The sequence below is a fragment of the Nannizzia gypsea genome, genomic scaffold (genome assembly GCF_000150975.2).
Source record: "Nannizzia gypsea CBS 118893 supercont1.6 genomic scaffold, whole genome shotgun sequence".
NCBI classification, from domain to species: Eukaryota; Fungi; Ascomycota; class Eurotiomycetes; order Onygenales; family Arthrodermataceae; genus Nannizzia; species Nannizzia gypsea.
This window is the reverse complement of record NW_003345196.1, coordinates 441189-454256: the sequence shown is the minus strand read 5'-3', so window position 1 is coordinate 454256 and position 13068 is coordinate 441189. Positions and strand designations below refer to the sequence as shown.

The following is a 13068-nucleotide window of genomic DNA, read 5'->3' as shown; positions in this document are numbered from 1 at the left end:
GAGATTATTTTTTTGGTGCGTGTGTGTGTGGGTTAATTTACAAGTCACAGATGAACGGGCTTAATTTCCAACAGAGGGGCGGGAAGGAAAATAAACGGGGATATGGCGGACAGATGGGAGGGGAAGAAAAAAGAAAAGAAAGATGGTTTACTCGGATTCCTCAGCAGCGGCAGCAGAGGCCTTAGCAAGGTCCTTCTCTCGGGCAGCCTGGAGGGCCTTGACCTTCTCGGCGATTCCGTGCTCGGAAGTGAAGTGGGAGGCAAGCTGCTCACGGCCGACCAAGCTGCAGACGATAGAGGCACCGACGACGAAGGTCAGGACGAAGCGGTACATGCCATACCAGGATGGAACCCATCCCTTGACGGCGGCACGGGTGTCGTTGTAGTACAAGAAGGTGAAGGCGAAGAACTGGGTGATCAAGGCATACTCAACTGGGAGGAGGAGAGTGGGCCAGGCGACAGCGGGAGCAACGACACCGGTGGCATATCGGCGGAAACCGTGCTTTCCACCGTATCCAGCCCACTCCATACCCCAGTGGATAGCTCCAAGGAAGGACAGGATCTGTTTCTTGTCAGTAACTTGGATTATTGTCATCATACTCTGGAATAGTATTACATACCACGGCGCCGTAGCCGACCTGGATAGGCTCAATGAGGTTCATCATGGCCTGGGCGGTCTCAACGGAGATGTACTTGCCGGAGCCAAGGGTGACAGCGTTGTTCATCTCCCAGGAGAGGAAAACGGTCTGGAGCGAGGTCACAACGTAGGGGATAACACCGGCCATACCGTAGTACAGAGCCTCCTTGGGGACACCCTCCAAGCTGAAGGTATCCTTGATAACTTTCTAGGGCCAAGTTAGCACGAACGCTGTATATACTGTTTAATTGAAGAGGTAAATTGGATATTTAACCCACCACATCGTTCTTAACACCGGCCATCATATCAATATCGTGCTCTTCAGCGGCGGGCTTCTTAGCCTCCTGGAAGGGGGAAAAAAAGTTCGTCAGTTACTCCATTCGCTTCAAAAACCGGTAGCATCCTCAAAGAAAAGCAATGTAGAGTCACTCACAGTGGAAGAATAGCGGACAAGGGCGGTGGTGACTGGCTGGCGGAAAGCCGAGAGAGCCATGGAGGTCGACCGTGGGCCAACCCATTGCCGGGCGGAGGTGGTCAACTGGGCCTTGAAAGTAGTGTTGGTCCAGGCACTACGAGCAATTGAAGCGTTTGAGCTCGATACGGCTCTGAGCACAGAGCGTGCGGCAGCTGTTCGGTACAACATGGCGAGTGTCGAGGAGGATGTGGTAGGCTAGAGGTTGGTCGGAGCGAAACGGAAGAAGTTGGCGGGCGAGCGCAGAAGGCAGAGATAACCGGCCAGGCGGCAAAGAAGAGCTGTCAGAGCGCAATGGAGGAGTGGAGATGGGCGTGCCGTGTGTGCTGGTCGTACCCGAGCGATGCAGAAGTGCCAATTGAAGCTGAAGCTGACTCTTGATCAACACACAATTTGTTCTTCGTCGCTTCAAGTTTGATGTCGAAGTCGGGTCGATGTTGACGCTTAGTCAGCGGATAAACGAAGGGCCGCTGGTAGCTTAGTAAGCATGGCATGCCTCCTCGAGGAAAGAGGAAGAAAAAGAACGACGACGACGACGACGACGACGAGATGAAAGGCATGATGGCGGAGGGGAGACGGGGCGGGATGCGGCGATGGAGGAGAGTAAATGGCCACAGGGGCGTTGGAGAGGAGAGGTGAACCCAAAAGAACAAGAAGAGAGGAGAGCTCAATGGTGAGATACACTGGGTATCTGAGCGGCTACATGGTGGAAGACGGACGACGACAGTGACCTCGACTCCTCCTCGACTCGTACGGAGTACCGTTCTGGGTATTTGGAATACTCAAAATGAGTCAATAGCTGGACCAGCCAAGCGAGAATATTCACATTGCACCAAATTCAGTCGCCTGCGTCGGGCGTAATGGCAGATATTGCTCTCTACCAACAGCCGTGTGAGCTGCCATCACCCGAGACGCACTTGACTGTACAGCGCAACCGCTGAGGAGCACGCGACAAAATGCCCTAAAATACAGAATCTACAGAGAGCAGAGTCCCTCCGTCCTCCTTATATACACAATTACTGGGTTTTGTACCTAGAAGAGGGTCAACGAGAATGGTATCCAGCAGTGGCGCCACCTTTGGGTGTTGCCTTATGTCCGGCCATCGACCACTCGCAGCCCCTACATTAGACAGCGAACTGTTGGGAGACGAGACCACCCCTGGCGGAGCAGCGTACGGAGTACGGAGAAACTGCAGGAACTCGTTTACCACTGGAGACATACATATCTTTTGAAACAGGCCCAGAAGCGTTTATCCGATGGCAAAGGGCAACTAAATAACTAACTAACCAACAGGAACAGGGCCAACGTCATAAGTCAAGGAGTAGTTAGACAGCACAGAGTCGATAATGCACAATACAATCGACGGTAAGTCGTAATTTGAGTGATCTTTCCGATCAATGAAGCAAAGAAGACTGTCTGTAAATGCCAATCACTAGCATAATAGGTAGTTAGCCAACCGATAACTAGGACAACCAGCTTCACATGTTCGGCTTTAATAGCTATGGAACAACCCAAAATAGATATACTACCACCTTCACTTGCGTCTCCATGCAAGCAGCCTGTCCTGCCGCCTGGCGAAGTCTCTAATCCGCTGTACCAGCCATCTTACTGGGTCTTCCTGCAAGAAAAGGTGGTGGAGCATCGACACGACACGGAAACGAGCATCTACGTCACTCAAACTCGCCCAGCTTTCGCTCCTCCACCCAAAAAGAGCAAACAACTCGAAAACATTTCACTGCATACAACATACAACGATCACTGCACCACGGCTGTCGCTGCCATACACAACATTCAAGCACTGAGACAGCTTAGATAAAGTGAGACTGCCCATTGTCTTGGTCTGCAATTGACTCTGCCAACCCTCAGTTTGCGTCAGAGGCTGCCCGGTTTTCTGTGGTTGTGACGAGGGGTGCTTCTCTTCATGACGGTTAGAACTCCAACTGCGACCAAACCATTCCACCTCCCAGCAGTGCTTTTTCTGACTTTAGATCTTCATTTTACAGGAATAAAAACGTTTAACATTGCTGAGTCGCCCATGGTCTCCGAAAACGCACCTCTGTACGGAACCTTGTACCGGGTCGAGACAGCTGTGGTCAACTACGTGAATCGGCCATAGCCACGACGCCGCCATGTTAGAAGGAATAGTTGCGAACCTGCTGAACAGGTTCCTGGGGATGTACGTGAAGAACTTCGATGCAGGACAGCTTAATGTCGGTATATGGTCCGGAGACGTCAAACTACGAGATCTGGAACTTCGCCGTGAGGCGCTCGACCAGCTACATCTGCCGCTGAACGTCATCGAGGGTCATCTCGGCGAACTCACACTCTCCATTCCATGGTCCAACCTTCGAGGGAAGCCAGTGAAAGTGCATATCCAAGATGTGTTCCTTCTTGCGGCGCCAAAGGAGGATTCCACTTACGATCCGGAAGAAGAGAGGAAGAGAGAACATGCTGTCAAGATGGAGAAGCTTGAAAGTGCCGAGCTTATCAAGGAACAGAATACCGAGGGTATGAGCCAAGAGGAACAGCAAAAGAACCAGAGCTTCACTCAGAGCTTGGTGACTGCCATTGTCAACAACCTCCAGGTGACTATCAAGAATGTTCATTTCCGGTATGAAGATGCCATTGCCGCTCCTGGACATCCGTTCGCCGTCGGTGTAACGATCAAGGAACTCAGTGCCGTCAGCACGGATTCAAATTGGAAGCCTACCTTTATACAATCAACGTCTACGAGCAACTATAAACTTGCCGTCCTGAACTCTCTGGCAATCTACTGGAACACAGATGCAGAGCTCTTTGCGCCGAACCCTGGAGAAGCTGGCGAAGCTGGGGATACCAGTGCTCCGATATTCAGCCATGCGGAATTGCTAAGGAGATTCAGAGATGCTGTTGTCACGGGTGAGAACACACAGTACGTTCTAAAGCCTGTCAGCGGCAAAGCTGGCCTGGAACTAGACACCTCCCAAAATGTCGATCACCCGCGAGCCAAAGCTAAATTGATATTCGATGAACTTGGCTTTGTCCTCGACGACCATCAATATCGTGATGCGTTGATGCTCGTCGATCTTTTCCATTACTTCATTCAGCACCGAGAGTATCGAAGTTTGATGCCTGATTCCCGACCAAAGGAAGATCCCCGTGCTTGGTTCAGGTTTGCTGGTCAAGCCATTCTGAGTAAAATTCACGAAAGAAACCGCAAATGGACTTGGGGCTATATCAAGGAACGACGGGATAATCGTATCCGGTATATCGACTTATTCAAAATGAGAAAGAGGGAGGACCCCATGTCCCCTGAGGAGATAGAGGAGATGAAAGCTCTAGAAGAGAAGTTGTCCTACGAAGATCTGCGGTTTTGGCGGTCCCTTGCTAGAAACCAGTTGAGAAAGGAAAGGATTGAATGTCCGAAGAAGGTCGTCAGGCAACAGACCTGGTCCGAGTGGATTTGGGGAACTGGCAAAAAGGAGGAAGACCAGCCGACAACCATGACGGAAGAGCAACGCCAGGAACTATACCAAGCTATAGACTGGGATGAGAAGAAAGCTATAGCTGATGCAGTTGACCTCCCGCGAGACTCTGTCAAGTTCCAAGTAGACTCGAGTCTCCGAGCTGGCAGCTTCACGTTAAAACGAGATCCTCACGGCAAGGCAAATGAGATATTGAAGTTGGTCTTCGAGAACTTCCAGGCAAAGGCACTACAGCGGCCGGATTCGTTCTTGGTCCAAATTGACCTCGGCGGGCTACGACTCTTCGATCATACCACGGACAATACTGCCTTCCCTCAGATTGTTCGTGTTAAAGATTGCTATTCTATGCCAAGCGAGGATGTCGAAGAGATTACGGAAATGGAAATACCGGAATCTCCAGGCGTTGAAGAGATAGACCGTGAGAGTGATGATAGCTTGTTCTACCTCCAATTTGAATCAAACCCCCTAGATGGGAGTGCGGATTCTGCTCTTCGCATGAAGCTTAAGAGTCTTGAGGTTATATATACCCCCAAAGTATTGGTTGAAATTGTCAAGTTCTTCCGACCTCCAGAACGCCACATGGAATCAATCGGCGCTCTCCTAGAAACTGCGGGAGCAACTGTCGCAGAAATACGTCAACAGACAAGAGCGGGACTGGAGTTTGCCCTAGAAGAGCACAAGACAATTAACGCTCAGCTAGACATCCAGGCCCCGCTTATAATCATACCTGAGAGCATAACTACGGATGATAGTATGTGTCTTATCTTTGACGCTGGAAGAGTTAGCGTGAGCAGCAAGCTGGTGGACAAGGAAACTCTCAAGATGGTTCAGAACAAACAAGGCTCGGAAATCGGCGACGATGATCTCAGCCAGCTTGAATCGTTGATGTACGACAAGTTCCTGCTAAAGCTTGATTCAACACAAGTCCTTATCGGAAATGGAATCGAATCCACGAAAGCCGAGCTAGACCCTCAGACGGAATCAAGGAATCTTCATATTATGGACCGGATCAATATGGACTTTGTACTTGAGTTATGCATCGCTCCAAAGTCAACGCTCACTAGGACACGGATATCAGGTCATCTTCCAGAATTCCACGCCTCCATGTCAGATACAAAATACAAAAATCTGATGAGACTGATTGATATTGCTATCCCGCGATTCAGCACTGATGAGTCTAATGGCTCAGCGGAGAAAGTTATACAGCCGGAGACTACATCAGTTGAAACTAGAGCTAGGTCACAGTCGATTCAATTTCCTCGACAAAGAGACGTACCTGTCCTGAATTCGGAGAACGATATCGCTGAACATGACGATAAGAGATCAATCGACTCAAAAACGTCCAAGAACATACATCGGCGTATGTTTGAGTTCAAATTTACGGTTGATACACTGAGAGGCTCGTTATATCGATCCGATCCCAGCGATGAAAGGAAAGATAGACTACTAGTTGAATTGGTTGCCGAACACTTCCATCTCGACTATAATTTGAGAGAGTACGATATGGCGGCAGACATTGTTCTGAAATCCTTGAGCATCGAAGATTATATCGAGGAGCATTCCTCTGCCCCCGAGTTTAAGAAAATCGTCACATCCAGGGGCTTCGATGCGAACGAAGATGAGGACTTGTTCACTCTGAAATTTATCAAAGTTAATCCTGACTCTCCCGAGTTTGTGTCGGTGTATGATGGTATCGAGATGAACCTCGAACTCTTGGTCTCGACCATTAATTTGATTGTTACTCGGAAGACATTGCTTACTCTGCTGGATTTTGTTCTAATTACCTTCACAAACCAGAATCCACAAAACCAAGTGCAAAGCTCCCATGGACAAGTTGCATCCAATGATTCAAAGGAAGCACCGAAGCCAGCTAATACAGGAAAAATTCGAATAAGCTCGAAATTAGAAAGGATCTCACTTATTTTGAACGACGACGGCGTTCGTCTAGCCACGCTCAGTTTGAATACTGCCGATGTTGGAATATTCCTGGCCAATGAAACGATGCAAATCAAGTCAAGAATGGGCAGTTTGACCTTGTTCGATGATATCAATGAAAATGGCAAGTCCTCAACAGTACGTCGGTTGATGAGCATCGAAGGCGAGGATTTTGCGGATTTCCGCTATCAAACTTTCAATCCTAAACTCAAAGACTATCCTGGTTACGATTCTGAGGTAGTTCTACGATCTGGTTCGATTAAAATAAACTTCATCGACGAGCCGTACCGAAGGGTTATTAATTTCCTGGTTAAGTTTGGAAAGATGCAAAGTATATTCAATGCTGCTCGGCAGGCCGCAGCCAACCAAGCAACACAGATCCAAGAAAGCGCGTCACTGATGCATTTTGATATCGTGGTCATGACGCCCATCTTGGTGTTTCCCCGGATAACTGATAGAGATGGACCTCGAGATTTCATCACCGCCCATTTAGGAGAGATATATGTTTGCAACGAGTTTTCTCAAGCTGACCATGATGAAAATAAGTATCTGGTCAATGCTATCACCGCTGGAGTCCGACATATCCGCCTCACGTCTACTTTCTACTACTCAGAAGATGTCTGTGAAGAACTGGAGATGATTGAGAAGGTGGATATGGATTTCAATATCAAATATGTCCAAGATCCAATTGACGCCGCCATACCTGTTATGCGTGTCGATGGTTCTATGTCACCGACCAATCTCCGAATTTCACAAATGCAGCTCAAATTCCTCCTTGAGCTATCTAAAACCATCCCGGCTGCATTCACACCTGACCAAGAACTTCAAGAAGGACAAGCCCAGCAGGCTCTACCCGAACTCTCTGCAGGCTTAAATACTACCAATGGTTCAGATAAGCCTGAAGAATCCAAGGCACTTATAGACAGGTCCGGTAAAGGCGCTGCAGAGCCCAAAAAGTCAATCCAGCTCGAATTGGGATTCCGCGTGGAAACTGTTGGGCTAGAACTACTCCTCGTTAACGAGGACGCACCAGTTCACTCCCTGGATGATGTTAGCCTATCCAAGTTCTTCTTGAGTAATACCAATGTGAAACTCCAAATGTTGAATGATGGCTCCCTCGAATCCGAGTTGCTTATTCATTCTTTCAATGTCCGAGACAGCAGGTCGAAGGAGACCAACCGATTCCGCAAGATCATGTCCTTGGTTAACACTGAAGTGCAGCAACAGTTCATGGCTAGTTTGTCCATGTCTGGTGGTACTGAACGCCAACTAGTGGTGATGGTAACGATTGATAGCCCACGGATTATATTCGCTGTCGATTATCTATTTTCACTTAAGTCCTTTGCAACAGCAGCATTCCCTGCCGAGCCAGATACAAACACCTCAGAAAGCTCGGACGAAGAATCTACAGGTCCAGTGGTCTCGCGTGAAAATCTACCGTCTAAACCCACACCTATCCCTTCGAGCGCTATGACTGCGGAAAGCAAATCCACTATGACAATGTCCGTTAGATTCAACATGGTTGATTCTCAAGTCATTCTGGTTGCTAATCCAACTATTGCCAACACGGAAGCTATAGTCCTGGGAGCCAAACAGATCGTTTACTCCCAGCAGAATGCGTCTACTCTTCAGATAACCAAGGTCGGCATGTTCCTTTGCCGAATGGATAAATTCGAAACTAGCAGACTTCGTATTCTAGATGATTTCTCCCTAGAACTATCCATGGATACCCAGAGTAAGAGTAAGAGTTTCTCTACAACAAGGATTGACATGCATGTGGAGCCGTTGATCCTTCGGTTGTCACCGCGAGATATCCTTCTTGCCTTGCAGATAATGAACAGAGTGTCTGAGATGACTTCACCTGCACAATCACAGAATGCAGCGAACGAGTCAAAAACGATTGCTGCAAAACCCACGCAGGCAGATCTACAGTCGCCAAGCACACCCGTCCAATCTCAGCTGACTGCCGCAGATAGGATTCAACAGACATCTATTGTGAAAAAGGAAGAGATGTGTATTCAAATAGATGGTATTAGGGTTATCCTCGTTGGCGATGTACACATACTCCCGTTACTTGACTGGAGTGTGCAGTCATTCCGAGCCGATGTCAGAGATTGGTCTGCGAATATGAGTGCTGATACCACTTTCGATACCTTCATCAACGTTTATAATTTCTCGAAGTCTACTTGGGAACCTTTGATAGAGCCATGGCAGCTTGGGTTCCATATGTCTAAAGAACTCAGCCCTGACATATTTTCCATTGATGCCTACTCCCATAAGAACATGGAGTTAACCGTCACGTCCGCAACAATTGCTTTGGCATCTAAGACAATGCAATCCTTATCTGCCGATGAGGATGTTCTGTCAAAGCCAAGAGGTACAGATACTCCCTATAGAATACGAAATTATACCGGCTTTGAATTGCGAGTATGGGCAGATACTGGAAATGGAGAGGAAGGGTATGCCTGCACTCTCGAGGATGGCCAAGAATACCCCTGGAGATTCGAGGACCCAACTACTATGCGAGAAAACCTTACCCCCGAGGGGAACGCTGGTACGGTTGGAATCAAGCTGGAGGGGAGTGGATTCGACAGCATCAACCGCATCCCCCTCATACGTGAAGGAGAAACACTGTATAACCTAAAGCCAAAGAAAGATAAAGTGCTACATAAGCTGTTGGTGGAGGTCAGCTTGGGAACGGACTATGTCAAGTATATCACCTTCCGATCCCCTCTTGTGGTGGAGAACAAGACTCAGATACCTGTTGAGGTCGGAGTATTCAGCCCCGAGGAGGGACATCTCCTTAAGATTGAAAAGATTCTTCCTGGTGATTCGCGCCCAGCACCAGTTGGCGCTGCCTACCTGCATTCTCTCGTTGTGCGCCCTGATCAAGGCTTCGGGTACGATTGGTCAAATGAGAGGCTTTTCTGGAAAGATCTGCTGAAACGACCGACAAGAACCCTCAAATGTCAGAGTGAAAGTGGACAGCAATCTCCACCATTTTACTTCCAGATGAATGCCACTTTTGACAAAAATGATCCTCTTCTCGCCGTATATCCATACATGCGGGTTCGTGTGTCTGCTCCCATTGAAATCCAAAATTTACTTCCATATGACTTCAAGTACCGCATCTATGATAAAAACTTGAAGAAGGATTGGACGAACTTTCTTAGAAAGGGAGGAGTGAGCCCAGTTCATGTCGTGGAGCTTTCTCATGTTCTTCTTCTCAGCATTGACATGCAGGATACAGCATTCCGGCAATGCGAGTTCGCAATAGTGAATGGGAACGTCCAAGAGGATTTTAGAAGAGAGTCTACCCTTACTGTCCAAGACGACCAAGGCCAGGAGCTGAAACTAGGTCTTCACTACTTTACTGTTCCTGATAGCGGCGGCGCCTTCAAGGTCTCTGTGTTTAGCCCTTACCTTGTTCTGAACAAAACAGGGCTTGATCTCAATATTCAAAGCAAAGGCGTTTTCCATGGAAGCAGGTCTGCAGCGGGTCGGGCCATAAAAACGGACGCAACTAACGGAGTCCGCTCGGCTATCCCTTATATGTACTCTTACCCAACAGACGACCGTAAGAACCGGTCAGTACTTAGGGTTAATGGCTCCGCATGGAGTAAGCCACAGAGTTTCGAGGCAATAGGGAGCAGTTTCGAGGTTACCTTACCAGGCTCCAACGGCCGAACCGAGTATCATGCAGGCGTGACAGTAGAAGAAGGAACTGGGAAATACAAGGTCACTAAAATAGTCACAGTTTCTCCCAGATTCATACTTGAGAACAGGCTGGATGAAGAATTGGTTGCTCGTGAGCCAGGTTCTTCTAATGTTATCACATTAAAGCCTCGTGAGCTCGTCCCGCTGCATTTCTTAAGACAAGCAGCCGAAAAACAGCTTTGCTTCTGCTTCCCCGGCGTCAACAATCAGTGGTCCTCCTTGTTCAACATTGCTGACCTGGGAATAACCTACGTGAAATTGGCAAAGGCAAATCAACGGCAGAGATTACTCAAAGTTGAAGTGCTCATGGAAGGCGCCACAATATTCTTGCGTATCAGCATGGAGGCAGTGCACTGGCCATATTCCATGAAAAATGAGTCGGACGCAGAATTTATATTCTTCCAAGCGGTATGGTTTTCAACCCTGACACTATTTGTTAATAAATCTTTCCTAACAGGTTTTAGAATCCCAACATTAGTGAGGACGAAGATGATCGCAGCACTACCTGGCGGCCCATCCGTTACCGCCTTCCACCGCGTAGTATCATGCCTTATGCATGGGATTATCCGGCTGCTAAAAACAAGTCTCTTGTTCTTCTGTGTCGAGGAAAAGAGAGGTATATAAAACTTGCTGAAATGGGCAATTTGATACCTATGAAACTCCCTCCGACACAGGATTTGCCACAAAAGATCATTGATATCCGCATTGAGGCCGAAGGACCTACACAAACCCTCGTCTTGTCTAATTTCCGGCCATCACGAAGTGTATATAGGCAACAAAAGCCTGCCTCCTCTCAGACTAGTGTGTCAACTGGATTTGAGGTCAAGGAGGTAAACTCGGATATTACCTTCAAAGCTCAACTTCGATTAAACGGCATTGGGATTTCTTTGGTCAACCAGAACCTGAGGGAGCTCGTATATATCACTTTCCGCGAGATAGACCTCAAGCTCAGTGAGTCTAAGATCTACCAAACAGTCAACACCACTATAAAGTGGATACAAATCGATAACCAATTATATGGCGGAATATTCCCTATCCTTTTATACCCAAGTGTTGTCCCGAAAACTGGCAGGGAGATGGAGGCGCATCCAATTTTCACGGCGACGGTCACCCGGGTTAAAGATGACTCGTACGGAGTCTTGTATGTGAAGTATGCGTCACTTCTTGTACAGCAGATGACTCTGGAGCTCGACGAAGATTTCATTTTTGCTCTCCTGGACTTTGTGAAGGTTCCTGGCGCCTCATGGTCTGAGGAACGCGAGGACCCTATTTGCGAAGCGGAACTTGGCATCCCAGAGCCCAGAAACGAAGCGCAGGGGCAGGACGTGTATTTTGAGGTCCTTCACTTGCACCCTATGCAGCTTGACTTGTCCTTTGTCCGTACAGAGCGAGTTAATGTTGAGGATACGACCGAGTCATCTAACCCATTGATGTTTTTCGTCAACGTCATGACAATGTCCATTGGTAACGTCAATGATGCTCCGGTGAGGTTAAATGCACTGCTGCTCGAGAATGCAAGGGTGTCTATACCGATGCTTGTTTCGAACATTACAAACCATTATACTCAGGAATTCCTTCGCCAGGTGCACGTCGTCATTGGCTCTGCAGATTTCCTAGGTAATCCTGTTGGTCTGTTTAACACAGTAAGTTCTGGAGTTGCAGATATATTCTACGAGCCATACCAAGGGTTCGTCATGTCCGACCGACCTCAAGAACTAGGTCTCGGAATTGCCAAGGGTGCTACATCATTCGTCAAGAAATCCGTGTTTGGAATCACGGATAGTCTTACAAAGTTCACGGGAAGTGTTTCCAAAGGCTTGGCTGCTGCAACTTTGGATAAAGAGTTCCAGGATCAACGAAGGATGTCCCGAGCCCGTAATAGGCCTAAACACGCTCTTTACGGAGTTACTGCAGGAGGTAGTGCTTTCGCAACCAGCATGGCAAGTGGAATTGGCGGTCTTGCGCGTCATCCACTAGAGGGTGCTGAAAAAGAAGGCTTCCAAGGATTTGTCAAAGGCGTCGGGAAAGGCTTCCTAGGTCTTGCAACAAAGCCAGCTCTTGGTGCCTTTGACCTAGCTTCGAGTACGTGCTCACTCTGCCCACCCCACTTCCTCTTTGTTTTTTTGACAGTCGTAATCTAACAATGAACACAGACCTTGCGGAAGGAGTACGAAATACCACTACAGTATTCGATGCCGGAGGACTCGACCGAGTTCGTTTGACCCGTTTCATTGGCCGAACTGGAGTTGTCAAACCATATTCTCAGCGTGAAGCCCTGGGTCAGTTCTGGCTCAAGACAACAGATGATGGCAAGTACTTCAATGAGGAGTATATTGCTCATCTAGAGTTCCCCGGCAAAGATATGCTTGTGCTTTTGACGTATGATCGAATTATGCTCGTCAGGTCGAAGCGACTTACAACCGAATGGGATATTAAATTGACCGATATTCAAAAGATATCGAAAGAAAGGACTGGAATGACCATTACACTTAAGGGTGGCACCAACGGCCCATTCATACCCGTACAAGACGAGAGTGGCAGAAATTGGTTTTACAAACAAATTGCTATTGGTAGGCCCCATCATTATAATTTTTCCCACAAAGTGAAGTAAAGTCACTAACTAATCTGTGGTTTATAGCTGTTAATGCGTTTAATGAGAAGTATAGCGCCAAGGGATAGTGTTTGCCAGTTATTTCCGAGGCACTAAAGTTAAGAAATGCAACAAACAAGAAGCGGGGAAAACGAACTATTCTTATATACTTTCAATGCCCTTTTATATTTCTTAGCTACTTTCATCCTTTTGTATTGATAATGCTAATTGTTGTGATTGATTTTTACGGGGCT

General features: G+C 47.8%; 3 protein-coding genes across 3 annotated transcripts; 2 read left to right on the top strand and 1 right to left on the bottom strand.

The window, feature by feature from the left end:
• Positions 1-147: 147 nt before the first annotated feature.
• Positions 148-1279, bottom strand: MGYG_06777 (hypothetical protein; the record flags this gene model as incomplete). Its single annotated transcript, XM_003170737.1, has 4 exons — positions 148-561; positions 620-844; positions 915-980; positions 1070-1279. The coding sequence occupies 4 exons, from the start codon at positions 1277-1279 to the stop codon at positions 148-150; spliced, it is 915 nt and encodes a 304-aa protein (XP_003170785.1).
• Positions 1280-2199: 920 nt separating this feature from the next.
• On the top strand, positions 2200-2910 carry MGYG_06776 (hypothetical protein; the record flags this gene model as incomplete). Its single annotated transcript, XM_003170736.1, has 3 exons — positions 2200-2279; positions 2408-2473; positions 2709-2910. 3 exons carry the CDS (start codon positions 2200-2202, stop codon positions 2908-2910), a joined length of 348 nt encoding a protein of 115 aa, XP_003170784.1.
• A 327-nt stretch (positions 2911-3237) lies between these two features.
• On the top strand, positions 3238-12903 carry MGYG_06775 (vacuolar protein sorting-associated protein 13; the record flags this gene model as incomplete). The annotated part of the gene is made up of 4 exons (XM_003170735.1): positions 3238-10632; positions 10689-12306; positions 12378-12794; positions 12863-12903. The coding sequence occupies 4 exons, from the start codon at positions 3238-3240 to the stop codon at positions 12901-12903; spliced, it is 9471 nt and encodes a 3156-aa protein (XP_003170783.1).
• Between the last annotated feature and the right edge of the window lie 165 nt (positions 12904-13068).